Source organism: Ambystoma mexicanum, chromosome 5q (assembly GCF_040938575.1).
Source record: "Ambystoma mexicanum isolate Mex_15411 chromosome 5q, UKY_AmexF1_1, whole genome shotgun sequence".
Lineage (NCBI taxonomy): Eukaryota > Metazoa > Chordata > Amphibia > Caudata > Ambystomatidae > Ambystoma > Ambystoma mexicanum.
The window spans coordinates 446,129,545-446,155,996 of record NC_090933.1 but is presented as its reverse complement, the minus strand read 5'-3'; the positions used below and the strand labels follow the sequence as shown (position 1 = coordinate 446,155,996).

Sequence of the window (26,452 nt, the reverse complement as noted above, 5' to 3'; positions counted from 1 at the left end):
TTCTAATTATTCCAGAGGCCCAATTTGACCTCAAAGGTATTCACTGAGCTCACATCAACGTCCAGGTGCACACATCACGTGGTATGACTCATTGGGCTGTTCAAATATCTGCCAATCCTGTACTATGGGATCGGGTGGCAGGTTAAAAGACCACATGGGAGGGGGTTTGCGTAGATTAGGTGCGGCCAATCGGTCGAAGTATTATAGGGGACTGGTAGTATGTACATAGGGGGTTAGCCAATGAAGATGGGGAATTAATACTGTATATTGCTTGTGTCACCTGTGACAACACTATTCCTTAAAATGCTGTGTTTGCCTTGAAGTACGAAAGGTCTGTGTGTGAAGTCGGGCACATAACACCTGCCGGCACAATTTTTAATTTTTGTATACAAAATAAACCTGGTAATCCTTGCAAGAGGTGCACCAAGCTTTTTTCCTCAGAGGATTGTTCATTGTCTGGTTGTCGAGTGGTTCACCCTAGAACAGTAAATGACAAGTCCCAAAATAAATCCCTTCATATGGAAAAACACAGCAATCTTGTATTAAATGGAGAGCAGTTAATCTGGGATGAGAAAGAAAACAAAATCCCTGCATTTTACAGAAGAAAACTTCTAATGGAGGCCTTAATTATTTCCGTTTTCTTCTTTACAGGACTGAGAATCAGCAGTATGAAATGAAAACTGGAGAGTAGATTTTCATCCACAGGAGCCTGTGCAAACATTTTATAATGCCCTTGATTAAAGAACATAAAACATGGAAAGGTAGAAAAGAAAGTTACTTTAAATGCTACATTTGTGAAGCAACCAAGCCAATATGGGGTAGCAAGCTAAATAGCATTTTCACTGACCCAGCAACAGCGGTGGCAAAATGTTTTCTGATGGAAATGAAACCCAGGTTTTGAGGGTAGGCTACAAACTGACACTTTCTGGATTAACCAAAGGGCCAGATTTTCTTTCATCACACAACAGGACTAGCAAATAAAAAGAAATGCTGCTCATTAACAACCTCCATTTGTCACTAGGTGTATCAAAGCAGTCACTAAAAATGAAGTAATATATTCTGAGAAATTGACCTGCAGTGCACTTCCAAGTATTCCGAATAACCAGGTTACTCACCGTAGTGACCACCTTACTCCTAGTCCATTGTCCCCTTTCCTCCATACTTATGGGACATTCCTCCGTCCTGTGGGACGGGACCGGAGCACTTTGTAAAAGCATCAAAATTTTGCAAAAATGTTAGTCCTTCCTCTCTTCCTCATAACCCCGCCCATTTTAGCTCCGCCCCACACATCGCCCATCAGTCCTTTTCTATCGCCAGGAGTAAGGTGGTCACTACGGTGAGTTATACTCCTACGTCCCATCCCCTTTCCTCCATACTTATGGGAGATTCCCAAGCACTCCTCACAGGAACTATGGGTGGATGGAAAACTCCCTATTGAAAAAGGTTCTTCAGCACAGCCTGGCCAAGCTGAGATTCAGATCTGGAGCTCAGGTCTAGACAATGTTTACAAAAAGCCGATGGGGAGGCCCATGTAGCCGCTTTTGCGATGGTCTCCCAGGGGACATATTTCTGAAAGGCAACTGCCTTGCCCCACACACCAGGTGCGCGTGAAATCCTTTAGGAGGCTGCAGACCTTGGACAGTGCAAGACTCCATAATACAGGCAGCGATCCATCTGGCGATAATCGCCTTAGAGGCCCGTCTACCTTGTGGATTACCAAAAGGTCACCAATAGTTGAGAAGAGCTTCTAAATTCAGAAGATCTGTCTAGATAGAATTTAAGAGCCCTTCTAACATCCAAACAATGCAGAACCCTTTCCGCTTCTGAAGCTAGATTTGGAAAGAAGACCGGAAGGGAGATTGACTGATTTAGATGGAAATCGGAGACCACCTTTGGCAGGAAAGGAGGATTTGTCCGTAGGACCACCTTATCCTTGTGGAAAATCAAGAAGGGATGCTCCACCAAAAGAGCTTGGAGCTCACTCACAAGCCTTGCTGAAGTAACGGCAACCAAAAAGGACACCTTCCACGAAAGGTGCTTAAGGTCCACCTTGGCCATTGGTTCGAACGGTTTATGGCACAACGCCGTTAGGACCACATTCAGATCCCACGTCGGGTGCGGCTTGCGAACCGGAGGATAAAGACGCATCAAACCCGCGTAGTCTCTCCTAATCACTGGATGTGAGTGAATAAGCACTGGTCCGTGGATAGGTAGGCGCCTACCGCCAAAAGATAAGTTCTGCATGACAGAACATGAATGCCCAATTCTGCCAGGTGAGAAACGAAGGACAGCACCGTGTCAATCGTAGCCACCCTGGGGTCCAACTGTTTGGCTAAGCACCAGTGACAGACCTGAAGCCACTTGCTCTTGTACGGAGACCTTGTCGAAGGCTTCCTCGCTGACTGAATTAGTCGCATGTTATCAGCAGACAGGTTGAGATGCTCTAAAGACCTCAACTCAGGCACCATGCCGCCAAGCTGAATGATTGTGGGGAGGGCTGCCACAGCTGTTGATCATCTGGTGAAGTAGATCGGGACTCACCGGTAGCCTGATCGGCGCGCACACACCGACAGGTGCCGAAGTTCTGAGAACCAGAACCTGGCCAGCCACCACGGGGCTATGAGCAGAAGAGAACAGTTCACCATGTTCTTCAGCTTGCAAATCGTCTGATGAATCAGAGGCAGAGGCGGGAAAGCATAGGCCCTCATGTTGTGGCAAGGAATCTCGAGAGGATCCCCAGAAAGGAGGCTCCCAGACCATTTCTGGAGGCATACAGAGGAAGTTTGTTGTTTGCCAATGTTGCGAAGAGGTCCACTTCCAGAGTGCCCCAACACAGGAATATCCTTTAGAGGATCTCCGCTTTCAATTCCCACTCGTAGTTGACCATTGTCCGCTGACTTCGAGCATCCGCCGTGACGTTCAGCTGGCCCGGAATGTGTACTGCTACCAGCCAGACACCATGCCGAACCGCCCACTCCCAAATCTGGATGGTCAGATACACAAGAGGAGGAGCCTTGGTGCGCCCCTGCTTGTTGATGCAATACAGTGACACAACATTGTCCATGCGGACACAGATCACTTTGTTGGCAATTACAGCCTGAACGCCTTGAGCGCTAGGAAAATCGCCAGAAGCTGCAGATGATTTATGTGAAGGAGCTTGTACTGGGGCGACCAAACGTCCGAGACCTGAAGATCCAACGTCGCACCCCACCCCAGAAGGGAGGAGTCTGTCGTAACAGTCATCACGGTGGGGTCTTGAAACCACGCACCCACTGACAGGTTGTTGACAGAGGACGACCACACCAGGTCCGATCTCATGGAAGCCGGAATCAAAATCTTGAGTCCGGATCTACCTCCTGACGCCAAGAGCTCCGAAGAGCCATTTGAGTCCGCCTCATCTTGAGTCGAGCAAGAGGAAGAGCTAACACGCACGAGGCCATGAGGCCAAGAGGCCAAGAAGCCTCTGGAACCACCAGGCCGACATGCTCTCCGACTGCGCAAACATCTGACACGTGGCCAACAGATCCGCGATTCTGTCCTCGGTCAGGTAAACTCTGCAGTCGATCATGTTCCAGCGAAAACTCAGGAAAATCAAATCCCGAGAGACTGTCATGGAAGATTTCCATTAGTTCACCGACAGCCCACGGTGGAACAGGAGCTGGAGGAGAGGCTGAAGATTGCACGCGGCATTCAGCGGGCAAGGGCTGCGCAACAGCCAATCGTCCAAATACGGATACAGATGGATACCGTGCAGACGAAGATAAGCTGCAATCACTGACATCTTCGTAAAGACACGCGGTGCTGAGCTGAGGCCAAAGGGAAGCACTCGGAACGGGCAATGCTCCTCTCCCACAGAGCAGCGCAGGTATCTCTGGTGTGGATTCCAGATCAGGATATGCATATACGCATCCTTAAGGTCCACCACGCTGAGCCAAATGCCCATCTGTAAAGAAGACTTTATATGACCAGGCGTGATCATCTTGAATTTCTCTTGGGGTAGCGAAAGATTGAACTGGGACAGGTCTAGAAAGGTGCGAAGGACAGCCTGGTTGGATTTGGGCACCGTAAAAAGTCATGCGTAGACGCTCTCCCTCATTCCCCTAAGGGAACGGTTTCCACTGCTCTGAGATCCAGTAACTTTTGGATTTCGGCCCTGAGGGAGGGCGACCCCGACTGCTGGAAAGGAGGATTGATGGGTGGGGTAGGGGGCACGGGGAAGCGGAAGCCCGCCCGAGCGACTGACAAGACCCACCGGTCCTCAGTGATAGTCTGCCACGCCTCCCAATGAGATGCAATGCGTCCTCCCACAGGGGTCTCGTGCGAGCGCAGAGAACCCTCATTTGGCTGGTTTTCCGGTGGTGGCATCACCTGAAGCTGAGGAGCGGGAGAAATATTGACTCAGTTGCCGCCTCCGGTGGGAATTTCCCAAAGGGAGATCTACTCTGCGGGATTTTCGGTCTAGAAAACCCTGATGCCAGAGGAGGACCGAGGTTGCGACAACGGTCTCTGGGTCCTAAAAGGTGGTTTCACCAAGACAGACAAGGACTTGGCGGTCTGGGTGCTATCCTTCGTTTGGGCAGCTCCACATCTGTTGTGGAATGAAAAAGCTCCTTACCGTCAAACGGCAGGTCCAAAACCTTATCCTGCACCTCAGCCAAGCCTGACGAGAAGTATCCACTCCAAGCATAAGGCCCCGAGCCGAAATGTCGACATGATGAGCCGCAGCCTCCAGCAGATCCTGAGCCAGGACCCTGGCATCCGCCAAACCCGCCTTGAAGTCCTCAAGCTTTTCAGCGGGGATGAACTCCTCAAACTCCAACAGACCTTTCCACATTTTCATATTCGCCCCCGCCAAAACCAGTTCTGCTTTGGCCTGACAATTGCAGGGGCGAGTTAGAAAAAATCTTCCTCCCAAGGGAATCAAGAAGCTTATCCTCTTTGCCCAAGACCTGTGTAGCCGTCGTAGAAGAGGATGCCGCAGGTCTGGACTGCAAAGTGGACGCAGCCACCACCGTGGAGGAGGTGGGGTGGACATGACGCTAAGGCCACCTCTTCTGAAGAATGAAGGCTGTAGCGCGTGTCAATTTTCTTATTGACGAAAGTCCAGAGTGTGGTTTCTCCCAAACTCTACGGACCTCGGCCAAAACGTCCTTCTGCAAGAACAAGCCAGTACGCTCCGAAGGAGACAAGGTGAACGCCCCCGAAAGCGCACCCTCCTGCAGGGCGGGTACCTCGGGTACTGGAACATCCAACACACACATGTCCAGCACCTGGTCGTGAAAGGCTCTGATAGAGCGGGGCTGGTCTTCGCTGTCCTGATCGCCCTGCATGTCATCCGACAGGTCCGGATCAGGCTGAACCACATTAGGCACCACCACAGCCTGGTCCACAGGGGACAACGGAGGCGGGGTGGAAGAGTAGGTGGGAGGCCCAGCCGGTAAATGCGGCACCGGCGGAGGCACAGGATTCGCAGCCGGAACCGACGGCGTAGGCGGGCACGTCTCCCTGAACAAGCCTCGAAAGTACTCCTTCATGGGGTCGGAATGCATCAGTTTTTGAAAACTTGCCGAAAAATGCATCCTCCGCCGATGACTTGGGCGTGACAGGAGGAGGCCTCTCATGAGGGGAGTAATTCCAGGGGCTTAGGAGAGAGGGTTGCCAAGAGGGCCCTTCCCCATTGTGGTCTACATAAATCAAGGGCGCTGATGCCGCCGGCAGCAAGACATTGTGCGGTAGAGGCATCCAGCATCAGGACCCAAACACTCTAAACAAAGAGGATGGGGATCCGCCCTAGTGAAGCGTCGCCGACAGGAAGAACAATTCGGGAAGTCTAGCTGAAAAGACAGACAGACGATCACGTGATCGCAAGCAAGAGCCAGAGAGGAGGAAATTGGAAGAAAAAACCTTCCGCAGATGCAAGTGCGTCCAGTCTCGAACGAGTGGAGAAAAGGACTGATGGGCGATGCGGAGCTAAGATGGGTTGGTTTACGGCCACATGCAGAACCCCGCGTAAAAGAGAGGAAGGACTAAAATGTTTGCAAAATGTTGATGCTTTTACAAAGTGCTCCGGTCCCGTCCCACAGGACGGAGGAATGTCCCATAAGTATGGAGGAAAGGGGACGGGACGAAGGAGTGTGAAACAGGTCTTCCATAGGAGGATGCCATTCATGCTTACTCCCAAATGAAGTCTGGCATTTGTGACTGCCACCTGGTGTAATCACTGAGCAACTGAACTCCAAATAACCTGATAATGGTGCCTGGACAACCAGCCCTCTCATGGGTCGTAAATGGTCCAACTCTGAAGCCTCAAAGCAACAGCCACCAAATGGAATTTTTCAATTTTACATATGGGATCATATTTCATTTAATCTTTTGAAAAGAAGGTCGAACAACTTGTAAAAATGAATTTCCTACGGAGTGAAAAACAAATTAGCTGAATGTAATACAATATTGTTATGGTATTCTGTTAAAGATGGAAATTATATGAATGCAGATATTTTCCAACAGAAATGTCACATCAGGGGTTCATATACTCTAGCGTCCATGCAAGCTAGGTTGATAGTGAGATGGGAATCTGAGTGAAAGTATCAGAATAAAAACCAAAAATCTGTCACACATCACATGTTATGCCGAGGTGTGACTAGCATCATTTGATTCACCTGAGAGAAACGTGAAGCAATGTGGCTAACTGATTAGTGTAAAAAAAAAAAAAACATTTGAAAAAAGAAATTGCACGAGTGGAACATGGTTAAGAAAAGCACAGTTGTAAAATATGCAAGGTGGCATCACATCAAACGGGAAGGAAACTGGGTTAGAATGTTACTTCTAATGGACTGCCCTCTTAATTTGCCCAAATAGCATAGTTTAGTGTGGTATCACTTAAGGAACACTGTCCAATCACAGACTGACAGATCAAAATCAAAAAATGAAAAAAAAGGAAGTGGTAATTAGCCCATACAAGTTCAAACCCAGAGAGGGACAGACTGACTGGAAGAGAGGCTTTCATGGACTACAAGCCCAGGCCCTCACCAGTGGGAAAGGAAGCAGACAGACCCAATACAGAAGTAGAGACACCAGGCAGTGGAAGAAGCCGATATATGTTCCAGACTAATGGCCACCTATTAAAAGAAGGGGACATATTAACGAGTTCTTGGGATGGTACTCACCTGTCCGAGATAGCCGGGAGGAGCCAGTAACATGAGGCAGACAACTGCTTGTTTTTCTCAAGAAGAGACATATTTCTAAGGAAAAGTATGCAAATAAATCCCAGCTTGCCCTACTCCATCAGGATATTCCCTACCTATTCTAAAGGCTAAGGGGATAACTCGCAACATAAGTAAACAGGCCCTCAGACTAAACAAAACATTCAAAAGCAAATATAAAACATGAAATAATAAACAAGAATTGAACAATATCTGGATAACCTTAACCTGTCACGGGAGAGTCACTTCCAGGGTTTTCAAAGTCAACTTCCCAAATGTTCAAAGGAAAAGAAGTCTTGAACCAGTTCCCATCAGTGCCAAGTCAAAACAAAAGTTCAAACAAAAATCCACTGAAAACAATTCTCGGGTTTTGGTTGAAAAGATCCAATTCCATCCAAGAAAATAGCACCAATGATAATCCTGCACATCACTTCCCAAGAATATTTGCCAGGTAAACAACAGCTTCACAGTTGGTTAGGACCTCTGCAGTACATTTGGTATAAATGTCAGGATGCTTTTTTTGGGGTTGCTGCTTCCCTATTAACCACCCTTCTACTGCTGTTACTATGAGAACAGTCACCTTTGTCCCACAGTATACTACTACTCCAAACCAAATCAATGTGACATCCGCTAACAGTTCTATACACCACCACAGTTCAGGTACTTGTGCTTCAGTTTTATATTTGAGAGTTATTAGGCATATAATGACAACACACTTCGACCTCTACAGGTAGGCAAGGCACTCTTCCGTCCTATGCTCCAAGAAAAGGGCAGCCTTTTTGCCTCTTCGGTCTGCCTTCCTGCCCCAAGCATAACCTGCCTATGCCCAAAGACTGACTCTCTCAGCTTCAGCATTACAGCTTATTTTCTTAATCTTCTTTACAAGCACCCAGCTTTATTTACACCTTCTTGGTGTTTAGGTTATGAACACGCATACTACCAGAGAAATGTTTCTAATCACGAGACTGGTGATTCAAACCTGCGTTGCTTTGCATGGTCTTGCTTGTATCTGAATAGGACTGTTTTCACTATGGAACGAGTTCACCTCTTGGCTTGGGTAATGAGTGTTCTCGTCAATAAAACAATTTCTGGAATTAAAAAATTATTCCTCAGAATACTGCAAGGTTCAGTCTTCAAATGGAAAACTGATTTAGGCACACGCAACCACTCTAATATAGTTTAACAACCTTAAAGAATTGCAAGTGATTGTATTCCCGAGTAACATCGCAGAGATGATTCCAGACTCCTTTCAGGAAACGACTGGCCACACGCGACCTTCCTTTGAAACTGTATTCACTTGCAACTCTTGTGAGAAAGTAAACAATAGCTTTTTGAGTGGTTTTAGCAAGCATTCCCTGTTAAATTAAGGACACGCGACCACTCCAGCAACAATAAGAATGTTCAACAATGGATGCAATGTTGCTTTACTTTCTACGTAAACACTACTGCTTTCACTATTAGTGTGCATGCTACATTTCCATTGTTAAAACTAGATTCAGAACAACAAACAGTTTAAATTCACTTTTAAGCATACGTGAGTTACTTTAGAGCTGGTTACAGTTAACAGCAAGGCTTGCTGAGTGAACCCGAATGGCAGCTTCACTTGCCAGATCCAGAAACACTGCGGTGGCGGGCTGCTTCACTTTCCCCGACTTCTACTACTGCTTCTGGCACACTTTGGACCCAACACCCTTCTGCAGCACGAGTGTCTACGGTCCAGGAACGTTACTTGGGAATCTCATTCACTTCCCATTTCACTCTGCTTGCCTTCTGCTACGGGCCTCGGGCTTCAGCGCAGTCACAGCTCTGCAATCACCGCAACCCTGCGCACATGGGGAAACTCCACTCAGCAAGTCTTCCTCGGTGCAGCCACTGCAATGCAGGTTTTTAGAACAAACCTAGGACCCTCTCAGAACTTGCAGTTGCAATCTGCTGTCTCCACGTTAGTGTCCATTCCGTGCTCATAACCAACTCATGAATTGCCAGCCGTGTACTCTTCTACAACCAGCCTTCCAAATCCTGGTCCAGCTCCTTCCTTCTCCCCTCTACAGTAGCAACATGTTATGCCTCACAGGTTTGGCAATTGGCTTCAGGTGTGAACCGTTCGTTTCAATTGCCAGACTGCTGCAATAGCCGTTAGGTCCAATTGCCCGACTACTACATCTACATGCATCTGCAGCCCTCCTCTTAGTCTCAGTCCCTCTAGGATTCTGGAACATGTAGTTGGTTTCCTTAAAGTTAGTTTTTTTCTACTGCTTGATTTTTTTTAAGGGTAGATTTAATTCCTTTAGTAATGTGCACAGAGGGGCTGTATATTTAAACTTTTCTAGCTGAAAGATGTTTCAGAGAAGACAACATTTGCACCATCCCTTGTGGTGTACCCTTGACATTGAGGAGGGCATTTAAAGAGTCTTCCTTCTGGTACATTACACTTTGTTGTTACAACTTTAGGGTTCACTACTTTGGGTTTAATAGGAGGTTGAGAGACATTGAAATGGCAGTAAGTCATAACCTCTTTTAGCACAGTACTGTGTCTCATACCACAGAATCTCACTACCTTGGACCAGTCGCCACCCAGATGATCTTTCCGCAGTACACCACCCCCAGGCAGGGTCTGCCTACCCCCGACCACCTGGGAGGAGACTCTAGGCAGGGTTTCAGTGAGGGATCTGTAGGATTCTTCACACAGCTAACAGAAAATCCTATGTAAGTATAATGTCAAGGGGAAACCGGATTCCTGGTATAGTTAAATCCCTGCCCTTTTCATTTATGAAATTACCGAGCGGGGTATAGCAACTGATTGTGCAGCATGGGAAATTAGTAAATATTTCAGAAGTTTACATTTTCTAGATATTTTGGAATTAAATGGACTCAAATTGTATGTTTATTGGGAGATCCAACTCTTGTGCAATGGTCAAGTACAAATGGGAGCCACAATCTCTCACTTTGCACGTGCCCAGAAAAATAATGTTCCTGGTTATTCATCAAGCAAAGCCCTGGTACAGGCTCTTAAGCACTTAAGAAAAGGGGGAGTAACTTCCACCCTCCTCCCACTTTAAATTGCACATTGAAAAATAACAAATGTGCAATTCCTACACTAGCAAACCTACATGTTAAATATAAATTGTTCTTTTTGCAAGTGGTTTACATGCAGAGCTGTCTTTAAACTGAGCTTTCTATAATGCTGTTTGATATACTAACATGAAGTAAAGGGGGCATTTTTCAATAAATTTAGCTGAGGTGTTGCAATTTAATTTGTTTTTCCATTAACAAAAAAAAGCTTTGTTCCGAGCCCTCATTCATTTTTCAATCCATGATGAATGTGCGCTCAGGGCAAATCAAATTTACATATGCAGATTTGAGTTTCTACAAAAGTCTAGAATTAAATCAAATGCAGCAGTGAAAATTGCCCAGCAGATTGTTCATTCTTCATTGCAGTAACCATTGACATTGGGATTTTATCGGTAAAGATAATCAGTGTACCTTTACATGGATTTATTTCCATTGCATTAATAAATGCACCTTTAGGGAAGCAGTACCATTATGCAGGAGTGTCCCAGGTTCAAGAAAAGAACTTTGTTAAATAAAAAATAGTGTGCATCCAATTTGGGGCAAGTGGAAAATCCCCCGAACCAGAGGTCACAATTAAAACATCCTACAAACTCCTGAAGCACCAACTCTGAACTTTCCACAGTGGACTTCAAACCCCAAATACAATCAAGCACAGGGGTCAATTTTTCCAGTGTTTGCATGCAGCTCAAACAAACATCTCATTACCAGGGAGTTCTTATACACTGGACAGTTTAACAGTTAATTATAACACAAATCACCAAAATATTAATTCCAAGCTGGAGATTTAAAATGTTTGTTCCATTACCTGTACAGTAGATAATCTTACTGTAGGAGTATTTGTAGGTACTGGCGGTCTTGGGTTACTCTGTATATGAGCCTGTGCCCGGGCTAAAGCTTGTTGAGACACCAGCATTAATTGCCCATTGTTGCTTCGAATGAGTACTGTTCCTGTTTTAAGTAAGGAAACAAAATATTAGTGAATGCAAATTTACCACTAGCATATACTTCTTAACATCATTTATTCTAGATCTAATGACCAAATTAGCACAGAAACTGTAAATGAATTAGCAGCTCCTAATATTGCCTCTAAAGATGCTTTAACTTTCTAACAGCACTCGGATCTGTAGGAACCAAAAATGTGTGGAACACATGGAGGTATTGAGTTTGTGGTTTTTTAGTTGCTTGCTTAACGCTTTATACCGCTGTTGGGCAGTCTCGCATCACTGCTTGTGAAAAGGAGAATGAATGGCTGAGATTTGGGCAAGGTAGGGGCCCATTTTTTATTTTTACAAACTTTATTTTTGTTTTCTTCTGAAGAACAGAGGTAACATACACAGACAATTACAACATACTCTCCCAAACGATCCTTCAGTACTTTTCACATTCCTGTAACGGCTCGTGAGGCAACAATTCTAACAGTTCAACTCCCCCTCCCCCCCCCTGCATTAACATAGATGCTTGGTTGAACAGGAACACCATGACTTTGCATATTCAAAATCAATACAGGCGAATCCGCCTCCGAGGGCACAATTATTCACACAATGGAGACCTCGTGGTACATTTGCTACCGGTCTGCCATAAATTCATGCAGGAGGCATCCACACGTCTAGATATTTCAAGTATGAGCCATATGCCAATGCCGTTACCTTTTCCATCACCATTATACTCCACAACCTCACCCACCACACGGCCACCACTGAGCCCCGTTTGGTCTTCCAGGTGTGCGCCAGGTTGATTCTAGCCGTGCTTAGCATATGGGTGACAAAAGAAGCCCTATTCCCAGTGTTTGAGTAACACCCCTCAACGTCTTCCCCCAGTAGAAGCGCAGCCGGGTCGAAGGGCAGCTGTACTCCCACCACCTCCTTAATGGGACTCAAGATTTTCTTCCAATGCATCTCTGCCAATAGGCAGGCCCACCACATGTGAATCAGGTCCCCTACTTGCCCACAACCCCTCCAACATGGGTGGGGTAGCTCGGTCTGATAGAATACAGCCGGTGTGGCGTTATACTACATCAGACAAATTTTATATGCTGCCTTCTTGATTGAAGTGCATTTGGAGCTTTTGTTGGCCCTACACCATATAGGACTCCATGATTCCCTCGGTAGTGGTTCCCCTACATCGGTTGCCCACTTCTGCATGTACAGCAAAATTTCCTTCGAGTCCCCACATAATAATCGATATAACCTTGACACCCCTTTCGCCGACAACCCTTTTACAGCAAGTTCCAGACGGATTGGGACCCACACCACCCCCTCTTACTTTTTTGTTTGTTATCCAATGTCTAACTTGGACATATCCGAAACGCTCACTTTCGGGAGTCTGGAATTTGTCTCTGCATTCTTGGAACGTCACAGAGGTCCCTTCAGTATAGAACTCCCCCCAACATCAGGGTTGCCCGACCCCCCCCCCAGTTTGCCCAGATGTTGGGCTGCCTATCTGGTGTGAAATCTGGATTATGGGCCACCAGAGTGAGCGGGCCTCCACCCGGCTTTAACCCCTTCCCCCCCCCCCACTTTATCCCAGTACCATAGGGTGGCTTTCATCGTTTCCAACAACACTCCTCACTTGCCCTATGTCGTGGCGCCAAGAATCCCAGACACCCTAGGGGAATCGTAGTTGCTTGCTTTTCCAGAGCCGCCCACAGGTATCGGTTTTGATTTTCCTGCTGCAGCATTGGCGCCACTTGTGCTGCCTTTAAATATTTGCCGAAATCTGGTACCCCCAGACCCTCCCCCCCAGTGCTTGTGGCCTAAACAGCATCTTCCTGGGGACCCTTGGCTTTTTCCCCTTCCAGATGAATGTCATGACCTCTGTACATTTTTAATTGCTGGGCCTGGGATGCATATTGGGAGAGCTCCCACCACATAGGAACCTAGGAAGGAGGGACAGCTTTACTGCCGCTATACGTGCAAACCAAGATAGTTCTTGCATATCCAATCGTTTAAGCTTCTCAGTCAAAGATTTAAATCGAACTGGAATGTGTGCACCATAAAGCCTCCCATACGAAGATGTCAGATGTATTCCCAGATATTTAATGTACCGTGTTCCTACCTAAGCGGAAAGTGCTTCTCCCATTCTAGCATGCGTCCCTGGTCCTCCGTAATGTTAAGTGCCATGGATTTGGGGTAGTTGAAGTGGAAACCAGAGACCTTAGCAAAGTTGTCCAGCAACTTTATTGCCGTGGGGAGCGAGCGGGCAGTGTCCCTCAGAAACAGCAAGACATTGTCCGCGTAGAAAGCCATTTTCTGGACACTGCTGTCCCCCGCTTCTACCCCTTGGATTCCTTGTTTGTCACACATCTTCTGGGCCAAGGGTTCCTTGGCCATAGCAAAGATAAGCGGCGATAGTGGGCACCCTTGCCTTGTCCCTTTCCAGATCGGTATACTCAGTGAGGTGGCCATTAATCATCGGGCATGTGGTTGGATTCACGTAATTTTCCAGGATCATGTGGGTAAATATCGGCCCACACCCCCATTTCTGGAAGGTGAACTGCAGGAACTCCCAATCTAGGCTGTTGAAGGCTCTAGCGGCATCTAGTGCAAAACAGAAAACTCTCGTTTTGTCCTATGCCCCATTCGATGGGGTTTATGGCCCTACGAATGTCATAAGTGGGGTGTCCTCTCACAAAACCGGATGTGCAATTTCCAGGAGGATTTTTGCGAGCCTCTGGGCCAGGACTGTGGAGTAGATTTTCGCATCTCCATTCAGTAAGGAGACAGGGCAGTAACTTACACAATCAGATGGATCTCTGTCCGGTTTTAAACAAGAGTACCGTGGTGGCCGCACCCATGTCCCCGGAGGCCTGCCCTGTATCCCTAATGTAATTGAAGAGCTTTGTTAGAGGACCCACCAGGATGGACTGGAATGTCTTGTAATATACGCTGCATAAACCGTCGGGACAGGGGATTTATACCCCTTCAGGCCATTTATTCCCCACCTACTCCTCAGTTAGACGCTTCCATCATCAGTTTCTGTAATTCGTGGCAATGTTACCTGCCCCAGGAATTCAACTTTTCAGTTCCCGCCAAGTCCTTTGTGACCCTTTATCCATATAGCGTGTTTCAGCTGCCACCAGTTCGGCCTCCAGTTCCCGCCTCTCCCTCCCTTTCCTTTTAAAAAGTATGCCGTTGGTCGATAAACTCCCCACAAACCACTGCTTTACTTGCGTCCCAAATTTTACCCCAATCAACCCCCTGTGTGGCGTTTTCTTTAAAGTAGTTTCGTAAAACCGATTCTATTCTGGACTTGAGGGCCTGATCTTCTAGGACTTTTTCATTCAAGCACCAAGGCCTATGGGTTTTCAGGAGCGGGGTCATCGACTCCAGTGTCAGGGAGACCAGTGCATGGTCCGACAGGCAACACACCCTTATTTCCAAACCTGTAATTTATGAAACCAGCACCATATCGATCCGCAAGAAACCTTTATGTGCAGCTGAGTAGTGGGTATAAGCTTTGTCTAGTGGGCGGAAAAATTGCCAAGTTTCTATCAGGTTCAGTTGTCTAAGAAATTGGACCAAAGCTTGCCTATGCGGGTTGTCATTAGGGATGGCTGGAAGGGTTTTGTCCATAGCCGCGTCCATGACACAGTTAAAGTCCCCTCCTATGAGAATCTGCCCCACACCCCATTACGCTATTTTGGGCAACAGTCCCAACAGGAAACAATCTTGTTTGTCATTAGGGGCATAAAAACGCTACCAGTGTGAACAGTTGGCCCATCAGCTTTCCCCCCCCCCCAAAATACCAAGCATCGACCATCCAGGTCCCTTTTTATGGAACACTTCTTGAAGAGTACCACTATAGCAATCGGTATGCTCACTCCCTTCTTTTGTTCCGCTGGAAGTGAAAAATTGCATGGGGAATGCTCTGTGCTGCAGCCTTTGCTCGTCCACGGGGAGTAAATGCATCTCCTGCAGCCAAACCACATAAGCCTGAAGTTCAGAAAGCCTCCTCGCAATTTATTTCCTCTTCACTGGTGAATTTAACCCCTGGACATTCAATGTTACAAAGGTCAGATCAGCCATTGAAGGAACTGGGTAGTATGCTTTCCCGCTTCTTTCATGCCCTTCTATCCCAAATTCTTTAGTTCGCCTATAGTGCACCAGCAGTCAAAACTCTTTATTCCCGCCCCCCACCCCACTCAACTGCCCAACATAGAAAATCCCCAGTAAAACATTCCCCTCAATGAGGTTGAGGTAAATCACTGGGCTTTTTTCTCCCCAGGAATTTTGGGTCCACGTCCTCCTTCTCCCTCCTCCCCTCTGTTGCCTTGACTTGTGTGTGAGCATTGCCTTCCAATATTTGCCCTGGCAACCACAATTATCAAAAAGTTCCTCCATCTGGCGCTTAGGCATTCACATCGCCACCGGGTACTCCCATACTGACGGACCTTTGCAGACCCAGCAATTATGTCCCAACGACGTAGTCTCCAGTTCACCCTTCATGTCCCTACTACACCAATGGGGTCTGCAACTGTCGCCTATGGGCCCATTTTAAGATATTAATCTGCTTTTTTACTGCACCACATTCCCACCGTAGTAGTTTCAAAGCATCTAAGCTTGTCTGGAGTGGCATTCTGTGCCCTCCTCGCAGAATGAAGGCCTTAGTTTGCTGGAGAGGAGATAAAGTAAGTGAGGGGGGAAGAGGACGATAAAAGCTGGACCAAATGCTATGAAATTAATGCAGCGATCGAAAAGGTTGGCCGGGGGCGTTTGGGTTGAGGGAACAATATTTTGTGATGGCCTTGTGCATGTCAATCCTTTTAGGTTGACTAGTTACAAAAGGGAGGAGGAGTATACGTCCTAAAGTGTGGTCGTCATTTTGCATGTTTGGAGTATTGTTTGTCAGTACGCAATGGAATGTTTGAGGGATTTGAGCAATCCATCCGGTTGTTTGGTGGCTCATTTGCCGGAGCAGCTGTGCACCTTGTACACTAGGTCGAACTTCAGATTGTTTATTCTGTGACTGCAAGCATGGTGTAATCCAGAACAAAATGACTTACCGCTCTGTAATATGACTTTCTTGCCCTACCAGGAGAGTGCACATGGCCTTTAAATGGACCACCAGCCTGATCAAAAGGCAGGCCTGAGCAAGGCTTGGGCCTCAGCTCGGGCTGTGGGCTGTTAAAGGCCATGCCCGCCCTCCTGGCAGGGCTTGAAAGGCATTAGCACCCCACGGTTTTTACGGGGTGCGAATGGCTTACAACATTTTTCATCGGGAGATATGCGGTGCTACGCAGACAATCTCCCAATTAAAGAAAAAATGTAAAAGCCCCAGCCGTAGAAGGGCCTCGGGTGGCTGAGGCAGCAGCCAGAAAGACTGTATTCTCGCCAGCTGTGCCAGCCACTTGATTGGTTGAGAGCCCTTCCCTGGGTGCAAATGGTCTTTCTTATGGAAGTTCCACCCACTGATTCTTCTCCTTTGATACTCCATCTCCAATGCCAGCTGACTTTGTAAACTTTCTTGCCAGCTCTGCTCAACACCCGACATGACATTGGTGCCAGTATACATGGAGACTGCACCAGGATCTCAGTTATGCCCAATCTCTAGCACCCAGCAGCTGAGGAACCGAAGAACAGCTTGTGTACGAGCTCTCTGCCAAGGGGCAGGTTGGAAGGGCAATGAAGAACATTCTTCCAAAAGAACGTTACACATAGCCAAGTAATTTGTTCTTCTAATGGATTCCCGTTTCCCACAGATATCCTTTTCTTGGATAGACAGAGCAAGACGACACTAGCTACACCAGAACTCTGTCAAATCAAGCGGTCTGCCCAGACAGGGAATGCAAGCAGTAATTTGCAAAAGTGTGCAGAAAATCCAAAGTAGCTGCTTAACATATGTCCGAGACAACTACCCTCTTTTGAAGGCCAGCGGTGGCAGCCATATTATTACCAGGCAGATAGCCTTACGAGATGTAGAGGACGATCGACCTTGATGGGGCCTGTTCAGTCATCACAGCCAGCCAGCCAGCCAGCACAACCCACAAAGTTGGTCACCTTTCCTGAAATTGCTAATTCACGACATAGCAGCGCAGGGCCTGCCCCAGGTCCTGCCAATGGAATTGGTCCTCCGCCTTATAAGCGTGAGTATTCTAGTAAGATGGATGTTCTGAGTGCGATGAAAGTCTGAAACTAACAAGGTAGACACAATTCTTGGTAAAGACAATCTCACTCTCAAAAGTTATCTTTCCCTTGAAAATCACCAAGTAGGAAATTTTAACAGAATGCCTGGAGTACTCATCTGTCCTGCGGAAGTGATGGTCAACAGGAAAATCACCTGATGGGTGAGACCTGAATCACCTTAATAAAAATGAATGCAGGGGTTCAAATTAGGGCACAACATTTCTAATTGCAGGGTACTAGCCAGGGATAAAAATGCACTCTCCCCCCTCATTGCTCCACACGCACACAGCACACTGTTTTAGTTGTCAAAGTTAATTACCATTCACAATTGGCTAGCGTCGAATTCAAGTTTTGAGAACTGCTGAAACTGAGCTCCCATAAGACAATTCAATGAATTCAAATATCACACAACAAATGTATACATTTGTGGGATGGGGCTAGATGCACACTGGTTGCAACAACTCAGGACGAAAAACGCCCAACACTGGTGATTGTGAATAAAAGCCTTGATTAAGGGTCCCCTTGTAGTGGAAAATGGCAACCAGGTGTCCCTTCACTGCAGCAATCTATAGGCCTGCCTGGGTCAAAAAGGAAACGGGGGAGGGGGGGAAAAACCACATGAAATCCAAAACATAGGCGGTATGACCCCTCTCGCAACAGCAAGTCAACAATGTACACAACCTGCAGGTATATGGACTTTGGGGCAAGCCTCCAACCAGAAAGGAGTGCATCCTGGACGTGGTCCCACAAGTGCCACTCCTTATACATCAGCCACTCAGATTGATGAACCATCCCTCGCAATCACCTCCCCAGAGTAGCCATGAAGCGGCGAAATGTGCAACAAGGGCTCTGGCAACACCAGAGTACAGAAAGCCCAGAAGATACAGAAAGCCCAGAAGATACAGAAAGCCCAGAGGTCCGACTATCCACTGGAAATGGAAAACATGTACCATCTAAAAGGAGGTTTGCCACCTGATTCTCGGGAGGGAAAGATATGCCAAGCGGGTGTTCAAGACCACTGCAATGAACCGGATAGACAGGAACACACTGGACTTCATGAAGTTCAGGAAGAAGCCCAAACACTGCAACCAAGTGCATGCGTGGTAGAGATGTTCCAACACCAGTTCCAGGGTGCCACCCAAATGAGGCAATCATTCAGCTAGGCGGTAGGGCGTGCAGTGACACAAACTACCTACTGAGAAGAGTTGCAACCACCTCCAGCAGTTTGATGAAGACGCTGGGTGCATAGTAAAGATCAAATAGCAGGACTCTGAACTAGTAGTGGGCGTTGCCAACCACGAACCGCAAGTATTGCCTCTGTTTGGGTTGGATCAGCACATGGAAGTAGGCGTCCGCAGATCCAGGGGCACCAACCAATACTGCAGCTTGAGGGCATGGAGGATCTGCGCCACTGTCGCCATCTTGAACTTGTCCTTTGAATAGGTACAAGTTTAAGAGCCACAGGGGATGGGATGCAGTCCCCAGTAAGGTTTCAAAATCCCATCAAGTATACCATCTTCACCTTTGTTCCAACCTAGTCAGCATCTCAATGACACACCCTTTCTCAGAAGCTGATTGACCTCCAATAAGGAAGAGTCAAGAGGTGAAGGAGAGCATACATCAAGGAGGTGTGTAACGCTCACCTGATTCCCGCAGAGGCGCCGGTCTTGACTGGGTGAATGCCGTATCTTCAAAGGTGATGTGTAACACACGGTTGGCTCTTTGGGCTGGACCTCTGTGCACTGTATGTCTGACTCGAAGAGTAAGATGTCTGCAGATAGAAAATATGGGATTAATGAACTGGGGTTATTGGGTGCCTCTCTCCGCTTCCCTTTCTCTTCTCCTGTAGAACCCCAAAGGTTAACACCCTCACCTTAGGTAAGTGAACGCCGAGCTCTCCATCTGCCTCGGTGCAGGGTGCCGTAACCAGTTTCTTCACTGGATATGGGTGCAGGCCTCTTGACCTCAGAGGACTGCTGTCCGTCGTTAACTGCACGAACGGTAAGTTCTGGGCACTTCAAATGTCTTAAGTCTTTTGTAATGATATCTCTTGTTTTGCAGGGTTCCGGCGATGGCGGATGGCGGGCTGATGAGAGTTGAGGATCAAACCCGCGTGAGGAATAGAAGCGGCTGGAAGCACGCAAGTAAGCGCTTGTAGCCTGCTTCACGATGCGCACTAACTGTCCCTTTTATCTTGCAGGTACAAGTTTGGAGCTTTAGAGAAGCTGAAGGGTGCTGGAATACCCACTGGATTCGGCGTGGGAAGGAGTAATGGCACGTGAGTAATAAAGTTGCCCAATGTCTTTAAACGCACCTTCTTTTGTCTTTCAGATGCGGGATGCAGCGCCGAAGGCCTCCGGAGCGTGCGAAGAGTAGGTAAGCCTTTGTCTTTCAGATGCCGGAATGCAGCGCGAGGCGTTGGTGACAGCCGATGGACCAGGTAAGAGATGCGCTGCCACTGAAGACCGTAGTGCTAACCTGTTCTTTCTTTGTCTTTACAGGTGCTGCTGAAGACTGGATTCCAGGATGGTAAGCCTTTGTTCCCTTAGGCCCAGGATCAGAAGCAGAAGACACGATGAGCATTCTGCTGCAGAGAATGCAGAATAACGCAAAGCAAGATTCATCCATCGGGTGTGGTTTAAATAGCCCCCTGTAGTGCTTAGGTGTCTCCTTCCACAGCCACGCCTAGGTAAGAAAAGAGTTCCTGCTTTCCAGAAGAGTTCCAGTGTTCTGAACCTAGGGAGTGGCTCCTGCCCCACCCAACAGGAAAAGTAGTCCCAAACAGAAGAGGATCAGGGGTTCAACTGGCAGGTAAGTAAGCAGCATGGTCTGCTGCAGGTAAGTCCACCCAAGCATTATGAGCCCGGCGCTTCCAGCGCTGGGACTGGGCATCTTCATGAGCCTGGTGCCACTGGCGCCAGGACAGGGTCCAAAAGGTCCCAATTGGGACTGGCTGGCACTCGGAACCGGGGTTATGGGTCTGCTTCCAAGGGAGTCGGGCAAGTCCTGATCTTTTGGAAGCAGAGATCATGACAAGGTGGTGGATAGGGGGGGGGGGCGGGGGGAGTAGTACCCCAGAAGGTTGTACAACTGGTGAATTCTCAAGGAGATCGATTGGTCATGGGTATCAAGTGCACTGTGTATAAAGAGAAAGGGGCATCCACTGATGACCAACCTCTGTAACTGAATGTAAAATGAGTGTTGGAACTCGAGAGGTCACTTGAAATTATAGGAGGCATTGGGCAACATGTGACAAATCATGAGGTAATACTGTTACAGGAGACCTGGGTGAGGGCCCCACCCCCCTCCCACATAATGAGCTATGTTTTGGCAGTTTAAAACCCCAAAAACTGCATTGGTGGTCATCCATCAGGGGGCCTACCTTTCGCAGTTAAACTACAACCCAAGTGGCAAGTGGGATGAAGGTTTGACATTCAAGCGGGGGCCAACAGCTTGGAATTGGGCATAAGTGCTGCACATAACAGTTATCCAGTTCGTGAATATATACTGGCATGCGGGTGTAGCGCCCATTACCGTGTTTACAGAGGCACAGAGGGATTTCTTAGAGAATTGGACCACTAACCATCGGATTTGTCATGTCCTGGTGGGGGGCTGGGTGAGTATCTTAACTCTTTATGGTGGGTGGAGACAGGGGGGTGGGGGGGTTGGGGGGGGGGGGGCAGGTGGTTGGATAAATTAATGTAAAACGTCCACAAGGAAAGTCATCAGGTCGAATATGGTCAGCCTGCCTTGCGTTTTGGGCCTAAAACGGCTCAATGGGGACATTGAAGGAGATTTCCCTCTCTGAGCAACATGGTCCAATGGCAAGTCTGAATTAGTGATTGATTATATTTAAATGGACCAAAATTTGTGAAATCATTGAGACTATGAGAATACAAGGCATTACAGCTAGCAATCACAGAACGCTGTCTCTTGCTCCTCTTGCCTCAATTCTAGGGTATCAGGATAAAATACAGGGGACGCCGGTGGTAAATGCGAGAGGCAACAGAATTAAGTGGGCTGTAAAGAAAACTTTGACATATAATGAAAGACAGTACCAGGTTTTAATAAGCACTGACTAGCAGTGTAACATAAGAATTGTTGCCCGAGATGCATTTCCATCCACCTGTGGAGGTTCTGATGAATCAAACAAATTTTGATTTAAAAAAGTATGCAAGAGTTCATCTGTGCAGCTTAAAAAAACAGCTACGTGTGTTGAAAAAGAAACCGTTAATGCACAGGGATTTGAGGAGAATTAGCAAAGAAATTATATCTATGGAGAGGCGGATTGAGGTGGTGGTCAAGATTAAACGGGGTATTGCAATTGGGCAAAACTCCATAAACGGAAGCGATAATGAGACTATGCTGGAAGTAATTGCAAAAAAAAAAAAAAGGACATCTGGTGCTTCTGTGCCTTAGTGACTAATCATTGTGGATCACAAGCATCTGTTCATGCAAAGGTAAACTTTTTTCAGGGGAAATTTGGGGAAATTGGTCGGGGGAAATTTGGTCAACTGCCTATTGTGAAAGTGGTACTAAGGGTTCTGAGCTAGGACCTTGTTCAATGGAATTTGATGAGGACTATTAAAGATATGGAAGGCTAGCACGTTGTGCGCTATTGGCCAAAACATGTTGACAAATGTATTATTCAAATCAGACACGACCTTTGGGGGGGAATTTTGGGGCTATTTTTACAGTTTCTCATAAGAAAGGAGTTCCCTGTGTCATGTCAGACATTGTACGTTACACCAGTCTATGAAAAGTGTCACTGCTCTGACCCCAGTCATTTTCGCCTCATCACGATCATGGACGCAGATAGCAAGATACTTGCGTCCCCGGTCCCCTCTCATCTGGAAAGATGGGCAGTCCCCTCTCATCTGGAAAGATGGGCAGAGGAAAAATGCATCATCCAGAAAAATCAGACTGCTTCAGACGAGGGCATGGGACAGCCTTAAATGGCTTCCTGTTGCACTGTTTGCAGGACCTGGCCTGGAGCACAAAATATGAGTCACTCTGTGGCGTCTGTTGACCTTGGGGTCCGAGACAGGGTTGTGTATTGGCAGCCTGCCTCTTTAATCTGATTATGGCAGACATCTATGAATACCCGAGACCGGTGGCCTTTGTTCCTCCTAAAATGGGTAAGGTGAGACACACCTGGTTGTCTTATGTAGATGACATGGTTGATGGCACACGGCTGGGAAGCCTGAGAGTGTTAAAGGCCTTTGCAAAATATGCAAGCAAAAACGGTATGAAATCAATCCAAGGAAAACTAAAGTCTTGGAACTGACTGGTAAACCTAGTGCAAACAAACGTAAATGGTCCATCAAAAAGTACAAATAGAACCGGTGGATAACCTGATGTACTTGGGTCTTCCATTACTCAGTAGGACGGCAAAGTATTGTTAGTGGGAATACTATAAGAGCAAGTCCATCGCGCTCTTTCACCCATCTTGGTGAAGGTTAACAAGTTTGGAAAGTTAATTGGTGCTCAAATTACTAGCAGGAACAAACTATGCAGCCGTGGATCTGGGAGAAATTAGAGGCGTTGGAAGGCTCTCTGTGGAGGAGAGCACTGGAATTATTTAATCGTATCCCTGCTGTGCTCATTAGATATGAATTGGGCCCGTGGTCGTTGCAAGCCAGAGTGAATTGGAAGTTGCTATTGTAAACTATTCTCAGTCCCTGCATGGGGACATGCAAACTTTATTCACTCAAGCTCAGAATGACACGATAAGGCCGATACATATTGTCAAGATCTATTAAGGGGTCTAGACCCGAATGAAGAAGACCAGTTTGTTAGGCCGGCTATGTGAAACATTTCTTATATCAAGCGGAATGGATCACCACAATTGAGAAGCTGAACAAGTACGCTTCTCTTGTCCACTTGCAAAAGGAGCACAATAATTAGGCACGATAGCCCCCTACCTACTGCTATGTCCAAACAGGTTTGTTAGAGGTACATTGATGCACTTTAGGTTTAACATATTGCAGAGGTGCAGGTTTAAAGGCAGCCTCTTACTGCAGGCACTGTGGTGTACAATCAGAAATTGAGACATGGAACCATATGTTCCTACATTGCCCGTGTCTTCGATTTTTCAGAATGTTGCACTTGGGACAGTTTGTGTATTGCACCAGTGATGTTGATGAACAAGTTACTTTCTTACCTGGTAACGTTCTTTCGATGGGATGGTCCGACCACGTATTCCATATCTAATGTGGTAATGTCCACAGCTGTGCTGCTTCGGAAAATCGGCGTCTGCGTCCTGCCTCGATGAGCCGTCCCCGAGGACCTCCTCCGACGTCACCCGTTGAGATAAGTAGGACGCACGACACCCGTAGCCTCAGCTCTAGTCTTTTCCCCCAGAATGAGTGACACCAGTTTTCTGCCAGTCAGACACACAAGGCCTTGCGGAACGCAAGCTGCAATCGCAAAAGAAATTCTGCAGCGGGGAAGGTAGGGAAGGAGCAATGTGGAATACGTCGTCTGACCATCCCATCGAAAGAACGTTACCAGGTAAGAAAGTAACTTGTTCTTCGAGGGGATTGGGTCCACCGACGTATTCCATATCTATGACAGACTCCCAAAGCAGTACCAAGCAAGGAGGTGGGGAAATGAATTTAGAACACAAATTTATCATGCCCAATCAAATTGCGGAATAAAGGACTGCCTTGCCAAAGGCCAATTCCTGCACTCTGATGGAATCGAGGGAGTAGTGACGTACAAAAGTATGTACTGAAGCCCAGGTGGCTGCATCACAGACGCGACGAATAGGAACAACCCTCTGCAGGGCAGTAGACGCAGCCACTCCCCTGGTAGAATGGGCCCGCAAGCCAGCCGAGGGTCCTTACCCGCCAAGCGGTAACACTCGGAGATAGCTAAAATAATCTAACGAGACAGTCTGTTCCGTCACAGCTTGTCCCAAACGCTTTCCAGCGTAACCAATGAAAAGTTGATCATCCACTCTGACCCGGGACATGCGCGAAATATAAAAGCTCAACGCTCTCCTACGATCAAGCCTATGGAGCCTCTCCTCTTCCTTACCAGGATGTGAAGGAGGATAGAATGCCCGAAGAACAACCTTCTGGCTCAAATGAAATTCCGAAACCACCTTCGAAAGAAAGGAAGGATGAACTCTAAGGACAACGAAACACAGTGAAGGGTGGCTTAACTGAAAGTGCCTGTAAATCATTCACTCTGCGAGCGGAAGTAACCGCAACCAAAAACACAGTTTTCAGAGTTAACAGTCTCAAAGGGCAAGAATGCAAAGGCTGAAACGGAGCACCCATAAGAAACTTAACAAGGTTCAAATCCCAACCCGGCACCAGAAAAGGCCTTTCAAAAACTGAGAAATTAAAGGAATCTTAAAATAGGAACATTCTTCAGACGAGCGCTTAAATATGGACAGCGCTGCCAGGTAACCTTTAATGGCCCCCACTTGCAAGCCCCTGTGGGCCAAGCAAAGCAAAAAAGACAGAACCAAGGGAATGTCACACTCAAAAGGATCCACATTCTTAACTCTGCACCAGTCGCAGAACCTTCTCCAACGGAAACGGTACAGAGACTTTGTTGCCGGCAGCCTGGCCGAAAGCAACACCTCCATCACGTCTTCAGGGAGGTCCCAATCCTTATACCTCAACCTTTCAGAAGTCAAGCGTGAAGGTTGAGGGATGGCAAACCTGAACCCCCGCCCGTGAGAGCAGATCGTCTCGGTAGGGAAGACGTGGAGAGCAGATGGACAAGTCGAGAAGGTCCGGGTACAACGTCCTCCGGGCCCACGCCGGAGCAATGAGGATCATCCGAGAACCGAACCTCCATAACCTCCGCAGTACTTGCGGGATGACAGGGATTGGAGGAAACGCGTGCAGCAGTGGGAATAACCACTCCACCAAGGCTCCTAAGGCTCCTTTTGGAGGAAATTCCCGCGAGCAGAACCTTTCGCACTTCCGGTTGACACTGGAGGCGAGCAGATCCACTTGAGGATGTCCCCCAAAGGGCGAAGATCTCCAGGAGAATCTCCTGAGCCAGCTCCCACTCGTGAGAGATTGCGCTCTGCCTGCTCAGAGCATCCGCCGTCTCGTTGTCGTCTCCGGCCAGATGAACAGCCAAGATCGAAACTTCCTGCTGTATGGCCCAGAACTCGAGCTGCATCGCCGATCCTGCACAGAGAAAGTGACCCTGCTCCACCCCCCCCCCCCCTTTTTTTAGGTAGTGCATGGCCACCGTGTTGTCCGTTAGAAACAGGACACTCTTTCCTCGCACAGTCGGCAGAAAAGCCTTCAGGGCTAGCCTGACGGCCCTCAGCCCCAACAGATTGATATGGAGTTTGGACTCCGACAGACCAACGACCGCTGACTCAACTCGCTGGCATGAGCTCCCCATTCCGTGAGGGATGCGTCAGTCACGATCGTCACTGCCGGCCAGGGCAGCCAAAATGGGGCTCCTTCCTCAGATTGCCTTCGACGGCCCACCACAGGAGGTCCTGGGCGACCGAGGGCGGCACCTGGACAGGGTCCGACAACCTGCAGGAGGACTGAGAACACTGGAACTTGAGTGCCCATTGTAAAGATCTCATCCGCAACCTGGCCTCTGGCACCAGAAGAATGCAGGATGCCATGAGGCCGAGCAGTCTCAAGAACTCGGACGCTGGGAGAGTCTGGGCAAGCTGAAACTTCTGCACCATCTGCTGAATGTGAAGAACCCTCACCTGGGGAGGCAAACAGCCCCAGGGATGTGTCGAGCACTGCTCCGATGTACTGGAGCCGCTGTGTTGGTGTCAAATAGAAGCCCAGCTTGTGAAGGGAGTGGCAAGTGAGGGACAGATAATCCAGGACTTGCTCGGGAGAGCTCCTCCTGATCAACTAATCGTCCAGGTAGGGGTAGACGTGAATACCCCCCTTTCCTGAGATGCGTGCCGCCACCACCACCATGAGCTTGGTGACAACCCTTGGGGCGGAGGTCAATCCGAACGGCAGGACCCGAAACTGAAAGTGCGAGTCGCCAACCGCGAACCTCAGGTACTTCTTGTGCTTGGGATGGATCGGCACATGGAAGTAAGCG

General features: G+C 47.8%; 1 protein-coding gene across 2 annotated transcripts in view; it reads right to left on the bottom strand.

Annotated features, from left to right (window-relative positions):
- LOC138497449 (transcription initiation factor TFIID subunit 4B-like) overlaps positions 1 to 26,452 on the bottom strand; it is a 927,656-nt gene that overhangs the window by 840,095 nt on the left and 61,109 nt on the right. For both annotated transcript variants that reach the window (XM_069620942.1, XM_069620943.1), the window contains exon 2: positions 11,080 to 11,222. In XM_069620942.1, coding sequence (XP_069477043.1) covers positions 11,080 to 11,222 — 143 coding nt within the window. The remainder of the gene's footprint in view (positions 1 to 11,079; positions 11,223 to 26,452) is intronic.